The sequence below is a fragment of the Passer montanus genome, unplaced genomic scaffold, assembly GCF_014805655.1.
Source record: "Passer montanus isolate IOZ18808 unplaced genomic scaffold, ASM1480565v1 scaffold47, whole genome shotgun sequence".
NCBI classification, from domain to species: Eukaryota; Metazoa; Chordata; class Aves; order Passeriformes; family Passeridae; genus Passer; species Passer montanus.
In genome coordinates, this window is record NW_024369596.1 from 2,321,146 (window position 1) to 2,333,486 (window position 12,341).

General features: G+C 50.3%; 1 protein-coding gene across 1 annotated transcript in view; it reads left to right on the top strand.

Annotated features, from left to right (window-relative positions):
* The window catches only part of POU2F3 (POU class 2 homeobox 3), a 43,284-nt gene that overhangs the window by 4,837 nt on the left and 26,106 nt on the right, over window positions 1-12,341 (top strand). Inside the window, exon 3 of the mRNA XM_039721980.1 lies at window positions 173-241. Within this exon, the coding sequence (XP_039577914.1) occupies window positions 173-241 (69 nt within the window). The remainder of the gene's footprint in view (window positions 1-172; window positions 242-12,341) is intronic.

The window sequence follows — 12,341 nt, forward strand, 5'->3', positions numbered from 1 at the left end:
CCTCAGAGCTGATGAATATTCTAGTGCCTGGATGTTGAGGAATCAGAAATTTGAAAGTCTGATGGTTTATTATAATTACACACATTCATTTGTGCTGTTTAGTGGAAGCCACATGTGCCTGTTGCCTGGGACTGTGACCTGTTATTAAAATCAGTTGTGCCTCCTTTTCCAGAGATCAAGATGAGCGGGGATGCAGCAGATTCCACAGACACCAGGCACGAACCTGACCAGGTGGAGCCCGGTAAGGAGGGTCTGGGGTGGCAGGGGCTGGAAAGGGAGGGGAAAGAAAAGAAAAATTAAAAAAAAAAAGGGCAATGTGGGTGCTGGAAGTTTCTCCCCGTGCTTTTTCTGGGCTCCTGTTGCAGCTCTTGCAGCCTGGGAGTTGATCAGGAATGTGCTCTGGGCTAGGATTGCGTTGGTATCTTGATCAGGGATGCAAGATCCCTCCTGTGTGACAGCAGCGAATCCCGGAGCGCCTCCCCATGTCCTCGGCGGGTCTGGCATGGAAACTGGCTCAGAGGGTGCCTGCCCAATATCCTCAGTGGCTTTAAGGTGGAAATTTGCTCACAGAGTGCCTCCCCAATATCCTCCGGGGGTCTGACATGGAAATTGGCTCACAGAGTGCCTGCCCGATATCCTCAGTGGGTTTGAGGTGGAAATTCATTCACAGAGTGCCTGCCCCATGTCCTCAGCGGGTCTGACATGGAAATTGGCTCACATGGTGCCTCCCCAGTGTCCCCAGCTCACAGAGAGCCTCCCCAATGTCCTCAGCAGGTCTGAGGTAAAAATTGGCTCACAGAGTGCTTCCCCCATGTCCTCAGCAGGTCTGACATGGAAATTGGCTCACAGAGTGCCTCCCCAATGTCCCCAGCAGGTCTGAGGTAGAAATTGGCTCACAGGGTGTCTCCCCAATGTCCTCAGTGGGTCTGACATGGAAATTTGCTCACATGGTGCCTCCCCAGTGTCCCCAGTTCACACAGTGTCTCCCCCTTGTCCCCAGCAGGTCTGAGGTTGAAATTCGCTCCCTCCTCTCCCACAGCCCTGATGGCTTTGGACCAGTCCTGCACTCAGCTCTGTATCCACAGGGTTGTGCCAGGAGCTTTTCCATAGGGAGAACAGCCTTTTTTGGGCTATCTGTGTGTGTGGGAAAATAGGAGGGAGTTTGGGAGTAATCAACCCCATGTGGGGGAAAATAGGAGGGACTTTGGGAGTAATCAACCCCAGTTTGGGAGTAATCAACCCCAGTTTGGGAGTTCCAGCGGTGTGATTGATTGGGTTCCTCACCTGGCGCTGAGCAGGCTCCAGCTCCTCCACGGAGCCCCCAAATTCCTTGAATCTGGAAAGCTGAGGCTCAGGGGGATCCTTTGAAGGTGCCAGTGATGGTGTGAGCGCTGATTTCTGCCGGGTTTGCCCATCACCAGGTGTGACAGGCACCCGAAAAATCAGGTTTGTGCTTTGGGGCTGCCCGAAGTGAGATTTGAGTCACTGAGATTTGAATCCCATTTAGCAGGCCCTGTAATTTCCCACAGGGCCATGGTCACATCCCTTTTTAGGCAAATGAGCGACACTAAGAAATCATTTTAGCACCCACTAGGTACGGCAAATTAAGGTTATTAAAAGCTGTGCTACAGGCTTAGAAATCAACACCTTTCGAAACAAAAAATGAGAGGAATCAAATATTCCCTGAGCAATGAAACTTGGGCCAAGGGGATGTGTAAGAGCAGGAGAAAACTTTGCATGGAATGATTTTCCTCCTATAAAATTTGAGATAACTTAGGGGAAAAAAAGGAGATTTTGGGTAAGCAAGGGAACTCCAGGTTTTAAAGGGACTCACCCAACCCCTTGATTTAGAAATCCTCTGTGTCCTTGGCTAATTGGGTTATTTGACATAATCTAAAATAGAGATCAGACCTGGTTCTGTTCCCATCCATGAACTCTGATTGACTCTGGCCAGCTCAGCTCCTGCTCGGCGCTCTCAAATCACCCCAAATTTGGGATTTGGGATAAACGAGCACCAAACACATCCCCAGGACCCCAAACTCCTCCAAAAATCCCTGAGATCTGCTACAGAGCCTTAAACCGGGAGCTGGAACCCCCTGAAAGATTTAATAATAGCTTTATTAATTTAATAATAGCTAATAATAGCTTTCATTGATGGGTGGCAGGATTAATCAAGATGAAGGAAAACATGGATTTAATTCTGGTATTGGCTGTTGTTAAATGCAGTGGGAGGCTCTGGCCGGAGTCAGAAATGTTAAACCAGCAGCTGGCAGCACATTTGGTTGGATAAAATATGATTTTTTTTCAGCTTCAGCATCCCAGACAGCCATTAGCGTGAGCTGCAGCGCCTCTCTTTAGTGGTAATTGAGAAAAGAAAGCAGAACAGTGAAGTCAATTTGTTTGAAAATAACAAAAAATATTCGCGGCAGCGCTCGGAGCCTTCAGATCAAGCAGGGAAATCAGGACGAGTAAATCTCCTTCATTTGCACAGGGCGGCACAAAGAACCTGTTTAAATTCACTTTTAAATTCACTTTTTTTTGCTGAGGCTGTCCCGGTGATTTTTTGATTATTTTCTGAGGCTGTCCCAGTGATGATTTTTTGATTTTTAAATTTTTTTCTGAGGCTGTCCCAGTGATGATTTTTTAATTTTTTTCCTGAGGCTGTCCCAATGATTTTTTGATTTTTAAATTTTTTCTGAGGCTGTCCCAGTGATGATTGGTGATGATTTTTTAATGTTTTTCCTGAGGCTGTCCCAATGATTTTTTGATTTTCAAATTTTTTCTGAGGCTGTCCCAGTGATGATTTTTTGATTTTTAACTTTTTTCTGAGGCTGTCCCAGTGATGATTTTTTGATTTTTTTTTTCCTGAGGCTGTCCTAGTGATTTTTTGATTTTTAAATTTTTTTCTGAGCCTGTCCCAGTGATTTTTTATTTTTTTTCCTGAGGCTGTCCTGGTGTTTTTTTTTTTTTTTCCCTCAGGCTGTCCCCGTGATTTTTTTATTTTGTTTTCTGAAGCTGTCCCGATGATGATTTTTTTTTTTTTCCTGAGGCTGTCCCGGTGATTTTTTTATTTTGTTTTCTGAAGCTGTCCCGATGATGATTTTTTTTTATTTTTTTTTTCCTGAGGCTGTCCCAGTGATGATTTTTTGATATTTTGAGTTTTTGATGTTTTGATTTTTTTTCTGAGGCTGTCCAGGTGATTTTTTAATTTTTAAATTTTTTTCCTGAGTCTGCCCCGGTGATTTTTTTATTTTTTTTATTTTCTGATTTTTTCCTGAGGTTGTCCTGGTGATTTTTTGATTTTTGGATATTTTGAGTTTTTGATGTTTTGATATTTTGATATTTTGAATTTTTTTAAATTTTTTTTATTCTTTGATTTTCTTTTTTTAATTTTTTTTTTCCTGAGGCTGTTCCAGTGATTTTTTATTTTTTAATATTTTTCCTGAGGCTGTCCTGGTGATTTTTTTATTTTTTAATTTTTTTCCTGAGGCTGTCCTGGTGATTTCTTGCTCTGTTCAGATTCCTCTGGGAAATGAAACTGCAGAGTGCTGAGATGTCCTTAGGGGTGTCCCCAGCAGGTGCCACCCTTGGGGACACCTCGCAGGACCCTCGGGGGTGGCACCACCCGTCCCTCACCTGTGCAAGGTGCAGCTCCTCTCTTCCCCCAAACCCTCCCCGCGATGTTTTCTCTCTCCTTTCAGCCCTTTCTGTTTATAAACAACAAAGCTCTCTTTGTGCCGAGCTTCCCGGGAAGTTTTTGTGCTCCTTTGTTAGAGGAGTATTTACTGTGTTTGGGTTCCCTGCTTCATGTGGGAAAAGGCTCCGAGTGTTTTCTGATGACTCATTAATTGAATTTCCCATTTCCTACCCAATTAGGCCAATCCACGCAGCTCGTTCCCCCCCAAAAGGAGAGGTCTCTTACCAAATTAACAATATTACACCTAGAAATCCTCCGAGGTGCAGGTATTTAAAGGTTTTTCATCGCCAAAAGATGCGAGCTGGCTCAAAAAAAAAAAAAAAAAAATTAAAAAGAAAAATGAGGGAATTAAGCACCAAAATGCTTTTGTAAACCAAGCCCTTGATCTAAAACTGATGCCTAAAGATCTGATGGGAAGTGTCAGAAGCAGAGGCATAATCTCATCCTTTCATATCCCCGCCAATTCCAGGCTTAGAAGGGGGGAAAAAAAAAAAAGAAAAAAAAAAAAGGGTAATTTGGGGCATTGTTCTACTTTGAAAGTGTTTAAAATAATTCTGGGGGGTTTTCTTTTTTGAGAAAATTGTTAAAATCGTTCGCCTTTCGTAGGAGGTTTGGAGAGCTCAGTGCTTTTTTTCTTTTCTTTTCTTTCTTTTCATCCACACCAATTCCACAGAAAATGTTTCAGGGCTTAAAAAAAAAAGACATTTTCCAGAATCTTGTGGCTTTTTGATCCCAAATCTACTGGTTATAGTGAAATTATGCCATTTTACAACCCATTATTTAAAAAAATATAATTTCTAAGGGTTTTCACTGCCCAGCTCTGTGAATATTAATTTACTTCAGCTCTGAATTTTTTCCATTTTGTGTAAGGGGGGACAAGAACCAGTTGCCCCCAGAGGGTTGGTTTGCCTTCGCCGTCACCCCAGGGATGTGGGGCAGGCTGAGCAGGGATTACCCCTCTTTTTTAGGGTCCTTTTCCCCTTTCCCTGCCTGACTCCAAGCCTTGGCAGCAGGGCTGAGCCTCCATGGGGGGTAACGAAGAGCAGCGAGTTTTCTGCTTGGCTCGGAGCTCTTTTCATCTTTTTTAAACTGATGAAAGCCATGCCAGCGAGCTCGGCGCTGATTTTTTTGATGGGAACTGTGGGGGCTTGGCAGTGCCGAGTGTCGCCCCTGGTCCTGCAGCCCCGGGGGCAGAGATCTCCCCCTTCTTGTGGTTTATCTAAGCCCTCGGTATCTGATGCAACAGAACGCTGAGGTGGGACTTGCCCCTGTCTGTCTGTTTGTTTGTGTCAGACACTTGTTCCCCGGTTATCTCCTCCATCAAAACAGGTTACACCAAGCAGAGCTACTTCCCTTTGATTTCATCTGTTGAGGCTATGGGGGGGAAGCCAAAGCTTTTACAAAAAGGGCGATAGGGAAGCGCTTCAAACACAACCACGGGGAAGGGAATAGCTGCAGGCAGCCCCAGCACCTTCCCTCCCCACCCTGTAACCCGGGGAGCTGGGCTCTGCCAGCAGGGCTGGCTGTGCTGGGCACCCCAGCGCTGCGGGGATGTGGGGTGCCCCGTGGGACAAACTGTGGGGAGGGTTTGGGGGGCTCCTGGGATGCCTTGGGGAGGCTGAGTTAGAGCAGGGGCTGGACAGAGCTGAAGAATAAAGCAGGGATTTATTCAAAGGATCTCCTCCATGGATGCACCTTGGGCAGCACAAGAGCCCAGCCAGGGCTGCACCCAAGATGAACCCAAAGGGTCCCAAAATGAAACCAAGATGAACCCAAATGGTCACAAAAGGAACCCAAGATGAACCCAAATGATCCCAAAATGCACGAGCGCTGGGCTGAGCCTGGGAGCTGGAGGGGAAGGACATGGGGACAGAAGAGTGCTGGGGTTTTGGTGGAGCTCTGGGCTCTTGGTGGCCGTGGCAGCTTGGGTAACTTTTCTGAGTGCTTTAGGATCACAGAATGTGCTGAGCTGGGAGGGATTCACAGGATCATCCAGTCCAGCTCCTGGCCCTGCTCAGACACTCTAAAATCCCTCTCCAAAGGCTCCTGGAGCTCTGGCTGTGCCCATTCCCTGGGGAGCCTGGGCAGTGCCAGCACCCTCTGGAGGAAGAACCTTTCCTTGAGATCCATCCCAAATTCCCCTGGCACAGCTCCAGCCATGCCCTGGGTCACAGAGAGCAGAGGTTGGAGCTGCCCCTCGGGGAGCTGTGAGTTCTGCCTGCACTCGTGCAGGTATCTTTGAGGGAATATGAAAGACCCTTCCCTTTAAACCTGGAGAAAATCAAGCACTGAGGGGCTGTGATGCACCTGCTCCTCAGTGTCATTTCTGAGGAGAGCCATCCATCCCTGTGGGTGCCATTCTTCATCCCCTGGCAAGGTGTCAGCACCAGCCCTTCCTCTGCTGCCACAGGACACCCTGGGTCCCCTGGCAGTGGGGACGGGGTGAGAGCAGCTCTGAAACTGGACACCAGAGCTCCCAGCCCAGTCAAATCCCCTCCCAGTGCCAGCGCATTTTGCATTAAATCTGTGCCAGGGCAGATGGAAAATCAGAGACTTTGCCTCAGTCTGCCTCTGCCACAAACTGAGTTCAGCCCTCAGCTGCCAGGTGAGAGTCCTGCTCTCTTCTCACACCTCTCTGCAGGCTGTCAGCTCCTGCAGGTGCTGGGCTCTGGGGAGGAGGAGGCTGCTCGTGGCATTGCCATGGGGTACAGCCTCTTTGGGAGGTGATGGATCCTTCCAGAGGATGGATCTGTCCAAAGGATGGCTCTGATCAAAGGATGGATTCTTATAAGGATGGATCCTTCCAAAGGGTGGGTCCTTCCAAAGGATGGATCCTTCCAATGGATGGTTCTGTCCAAAGGGTGGTTCCATCCAGAGGGTAGATCCTTCCAGAGGATGGATCCTTCCAGAGGATAGATTCGTCCAAAGGATGGATCCTTCCCAAGGATGGCTGTTTCCAAAGGATGGATCCAAAGGATGGCTCTGATCAAAGGATGGATTCTTATAAGGATGGATCCTTCCAAAGGGTGGGTCCTTCCAAAGGATGGATCCTTCCAATGGATGGTTCTGTCCAAAGGGTGGCTCCATCCAGAGGATGGATCCTTCCAGAGGATGGATCCTTCCAGAGGATGGATCCTTCCAGAGGATGGATCCTTCCAGAGGATAGATTTGTCCAAAGGATGGATCCTTCCCAAGGATGGCTGTTTCCAAAGGAATGATCCTTCCAAAGGATGGTTGTTTCCAAAGGAATGATCCTTCCAAAGGAATGATCCTTCCAAAGGATGCTTTTTTCCAAAGGAATGATCCTTCCAAAGGATGGTTGTTTCCAAAGGAATGATCCTTCCAAAGGATGGATCCTTCCAGAGGATGGCTCCTTCCAAAGGCTGGATCCTTCCAAAGGATGGATCTTTCCAAAGGATGGATTCTTCCAAAGGATGGATTCTTATAAGGATGGATCTTTCCAAAGGATGGCTCCTTCGAAAGGCTGGATCCTTCCAGAGGATGGATCTTTCCAAAGGATGGATCTTTCCAAAGGGATCATGCTGGGATGAGGTTTGGAGGGTCTGGCCTCTGTGTCACCCCCAGCTCAGGTGAGAGGCTCCAGCACAGGTAAGGGATGGCAGATTGGGCTGCTCAGCCCGTGATGCCTCCCACCTTGGCTGGGTGTTTTTCTTTTTCTTTTTTCTTTTTTTAAATTTTTTTTTTTTTTATTTTTCTGGGAGCTTTTATTCCTCCTGCCTTTTGTAGTTCCCTCCTCAGCTCGGGCTGGGAGCAGCTTGCCAGGCCAAAGTCTTTTGAGGAAACTTGGCCTCTCCCGGCCCCACGCTGAGCTCAGTCCTGGGCTACGCCTTTGCTCCCCAAGGCTGGCTCTCCCTCGTGAAACTTTCCTCAAAGCCTCCAGGATTTCTCTGGTCTCTTCCCCCTGCAGCCATGCAGAGCCCCAGGACAAGTCCCGGGTAAATGAAAGCTGCAGCAGTTGGGCTGGAAACAGCTGGTTGCTATGGCAATTGGGGCTGCTCGGGATTTGCATGAGGCTGATGATTTTCATAGCACAGCCACATTTAAGGCAAGCAGGAGAAATTTCCATATTCCCAGCTCCGAGTCAGTTGGGGCGTGGGGGAGGCCAGGAGGGGGATATTTGAAATTCAAATGAAGGTGATTAGGGTTTGAGGTTGGGTTATTTTATTTTTTTTTCTTAAACATCCCATTATGGAAGAGGATAAAAAAGGATGGGGAGGGGAAAGGGGAACAAAAGGCTGGTTTGACTTGAATTAGAGGGGCAAAGGAAGAGCTGGTCTGATCTGCCTCTTGCCTCTGGTCTAGGAGAAGAGACTTGCCCTCTCCCAGCACCTGCAGGTGAAATGTTTTCCGTGGGAACAACTGCTGCCCTCGGGTTTCCTTCTGGAAGGTGCCCAAGTCTCCCACACTGGCTGTCCTGCTCTCCCCCTCGCCTGCCCCGCACCAAGGGGCTGCACAGGGACCCAGGGCTGGGGTTTCGCCCAGGCCCTGCTGACAAAGGGAAGGCATTTTTATAACCCAGGGGTTTCCAGCCAGATGAAGAGCTGGAGTGCTCGGTGAAAGCTTCCCCTGGAGTCTGGAGCTGTCTGAGTCAGCACCAGATTCACTTTTGCTCACCAGCCTTGGCTTTCCCATGGAGATGCTCGGATGGTTTGGGGTTTTTGTGTCTCTGGAGCAAAGAGTTCAGGTTAAAACTGCAGCCCTAGCTCCCCATCCTGCTCACACCGTAAAAAGCACTTTTTTGAAGTGACTTGGGAGCATCGAGCATCCCAGCAGGGCATGTGGGAATCCAGGGAATTGCCTGGTGCCTGCTCAGCTGCAGCTCCTGCTCCCTCCAATGCTGCTGGAGGGAATCAGGGCTGGCCACTCCATGGGGAAAAGGTGACTTGAGGGAGCTCCCAGAGTTCAGGGATTCCTGCTGCTTCTGGGGAAATCGCTGGTGTGGCTGCTGGGAACAGCAGCATGAAGGCACTGCCTTGGTTTTTGCCCAAATTTTCAAAATCAGTGCAAATCCTGAGGAGTATTTCATGCTGAATGTCTTGTTTTGCTCATTCCTTCAGTGCAGCTGAGCATTTGGCTTCATTTACAGCCTGTGGGACAAGTACTGGTTAGAGTTACAGTAATTGCCACTCCTCTCTACCAGCACTTGGGCAATCTCTTAACTTCACACCTTGTTTGAGGTGAGAGATTGGAACCGGTGAATTTGTCAGAAATGCCCCTTGAGAGGCCCCCTGCACCCAGCCTGCTCTGCCAACCTCCCGTGGCATTGTGCTCCCTCCGACGGGGCGCTAAAATCTCCAGGATAGGCGAGATTAATCTTAATTTCAGATATTGGATGCTCTGAGGCTGCAGGCTGCCCTGCTCACCCCAGGCTGGGAACAGGGATGTGCAGAGGGTGATTCATCCCTGAGAGGAATTGCCCTCTGGAAGCTCCTGCTTCCTCTGCAGGGCTGCAAGGGGAGCCTGCAGCAACGGGCTGCCAGCGAGGCACCTGAAAGGTTCAGAATTCAGCCCAGGTTGAAGCCTGCTGCCCCAGCACCCTTCAGCTGTCCCCATCTCCCTCCCAAACTAGCAGCACCCTGATTCCCTGCAGGCATTCCCAACGCCTGCTGAAGGCTGGGATCACCTCCTCATCCTCCTGTCCCTCCAGAGCCTGGGCTGAGCTCGGGGTGCAGCTGGAAGAGGGATGAGCCCTGCTGGTGTCACTCCCTGCAGGTGACACCTGCCCGTGTGAAGATGAAGGCCACCCTCATTTTCCTTTCCCCCCCGTTAGGGTGCTTTCATCCCGCAGGGCTGGGCTGGCTCTGCAGCTCTGCAGCTCCCCGTGGATCCCTCTCCCTGGCTTTTCCAGGGAATGGCAGCGGGTGGGGGGAACTGCCCGGAACTGCTGCGCTGCTCCCATCCCCAGAGAAACCTCCCCAGGCAAACTCGCACCAGATCTGATGCCAGGGCTATGCAAAACAGCTGCCAGGTGAACCAAGGAGAGCAGCACAACCCTGGCCTGCCGGGCTGGGGGAGCCAGCTGAGCTTATCTCTGCTTTTCCAAGCACCCAGAGCAGCAGTGATGGGCGAGCTGCTGGGAATTGCAGGGGCTCCAAGCTGCCTTTCCCCACTGGAATCCCAGGGCTTCCCCAGCCTCGTGGAATTGCAGCAAGGGGAGGACTGATCGAGCAGATTCTGGAGGTTCTGAATGCCATTGTGTCTGGCTCGTGCAGCAGAAAAATCAAGTTGTTGGCTGGGCTGAAGCTCCATTAAAATGAGTGGGGTTCTGGCAGTTTGCAGCAGGAGAGAGAATCTGCTGCCACTTACACTTTTCTTTCTTTTTATCTCCTGGAGCTAGAAAAGATTAAATCTTAAGTGCAGATTGTTTGAACAGCTCGTTCCTTTAAGGAGAGAAATGACTACTGCAGTGTGAGTCCTGATGTTGACAGAAACTGGGAGGAAGCTGAGGCTATTTTTGTAAAGCATTTGTAGGAAAGTTACAGTTCAACTGAAAGAGGAGAGTTGTTATCCCTATCACACCCAAACCTTGGCTCGCAGCTGCAATCACTTGACTCTTACATTTACTGAAACAGAAAAAAAAAATAAGGGCCAGATTTGTTTGCAAATAAATCTGCGCCCAAACACTCGTGGGTCCTGCAGAGATTTGTGTATCCAGCTCCCATTTACATAACCACTGGCAGCAGAAATCACCCCTCCCAGTTTTAAACCTCTCCCTCTTGGACACCTAAGGCTGACCTGGTTGCCCCTGGGTCCCTTTGGAGCCAGCCAGGAGGAATTGTCATCTCCAGAGGGCCACTGATGTCAGGAAGATGGGTGGCTCAGGTAGGGCAGGAATGGCCTCTGGAGGTGCCTCTTGCTCCTTCTGTCTGCCCAGGCAGCTCCCTCAGGCTCAGGCACCCCAGTGAGTGCCAGGATCAGGAGTGGCACAGAATTCCTGGCTGGGGTGCTCCCAAATCCCCCCCATGCTGATCTGCAGGGGCTTGGAGGATGCTGTGTGTGACTCTGTAGGAGAAAGAAATGGCCTGAGTGTGCCATGTGCCTGTGGAGGGAGGGAAAAACAGGAGATGGGAAAGGAGGAAAGGCTGTGCTGGGGATGTGGGGCTGTGCAAGGAAGGCTTTGTAGGGAAGGAAAGCTGTACTCAAGGATGTGGGGTGTGCAAGGAAGGCTCTGCATGGAAGGAAAGCTGTGCTGGAGGATGGGGCTGTGTGAGGAAGGCTCTGCAGGGAAGGAAAGCTGTGCTGGAGGATGGGGCTGTGTGAGGAAGGCTCTGCAGGGAAGGGGGAGATGGGGAAAGGGGGAAAGGCTGTGCTGGGGATGTGGGGCTGGGCTGGGAAGGAAAGCTGTGCTGGAGGATGTGGGGCTGTGCAAGGAAGGCTCTGCAGGGAAGGAAAGCTGTGCTGGAGGATGGGGCTGTGTGAGGAAGGCTCTGCAGGGAAGGAAAGCTGTGCTGGAGGATGGTGCTGTGCAAGGAAGGCTCTGCATGGAAGGAAAGCTGTGCTGGAGGATGGGGCTGTGCAGGGAAGCTCCGTTCCAGCTGTGCCTCTCGGGTTCCAAGTTTTGGGGTGAGTGCTGGTGACTCAGCCGCCGTCACCGGGACCAGGGATTCCCCTGCAGCTCTTTGAATCTTGCCTCATCACCACCGAACGTGAGTGAAACTCCTGTCTCCAAGAAACCAGGAGATTACCTTTTCCTTCCTGTTCTATTTTAGCAGCTGGGAACTTTGATTTCCTCCTTCCCTCCTGGCTTTGCTTCCCTTCAGCTGCTGCCTCCAGATCGCATCAAACACCCCCCCACAGAGCCCGTGGGGGTTTCAAAGGGAGAAACTGCAGGCCTTGGAGATGCTCCTGGGTCCTGCTCAGGTGTGTGGATGCTGATTGTGATCACCCATTAACGCTATCAGCATTCCCATCGCTGGATGTGCCCTCCTTGGCTTTTGGGGCTGGAAGGGAGCTGGAACGCAATGAATGAAGCCCATTCCTGGGGAGGGAGCAGCTGGAGGGAGCTGGACAGGGAGCAGAGGGGGTTGGAGCGAGGGAATTACTCGGGGAAAAGAGATGAAGGGCTGGGATTGGGGAGGGAAAATGATGGGAGACAGCAGGATGGGAGGGAGGCAGGAAGAGCAGGGCAGAAATGCAGCCAGGCTGGGGGAGAGGGATCAGGGCTGGCTGGGGTGTGCATGGTGAGGAGATGGAGGAGATTTTAGCACTGGGAAGGCACCTCAGAGCTGGCTGGGGTGCAGATGGGGATTTCAAATTGAGGGGGAAGCTCAGAGCTGGTTGGGGTGCAGAGGGTGAGGAGATTTCAGATTGAGGGTTGAGGTGCAGGGGGTGAGGAGATGGAGGAGATTTTAGTATTGAGGAGGCACCTCAGAGCTGGCTGGGGTGCAGAGGGTGAGCAGATGTCAAACTCATTCTGCCATGGCCCTGCTCGGTCCCACAGCTCTGTTTCCACAGTCAGTGCCTTTCAAATGTCACAGATTAAATCTCCAGGGCTGTTTCTAGACAGCAGAGAGCAGCCACGAAGCTCTGTTATCCCTGACTCTCCAATGTTTTGCCATCCGTGGATAATTGTACCAAGCACACTCCCCCTCAGGATCCACGCTGATTCACCTGGGAATAATCT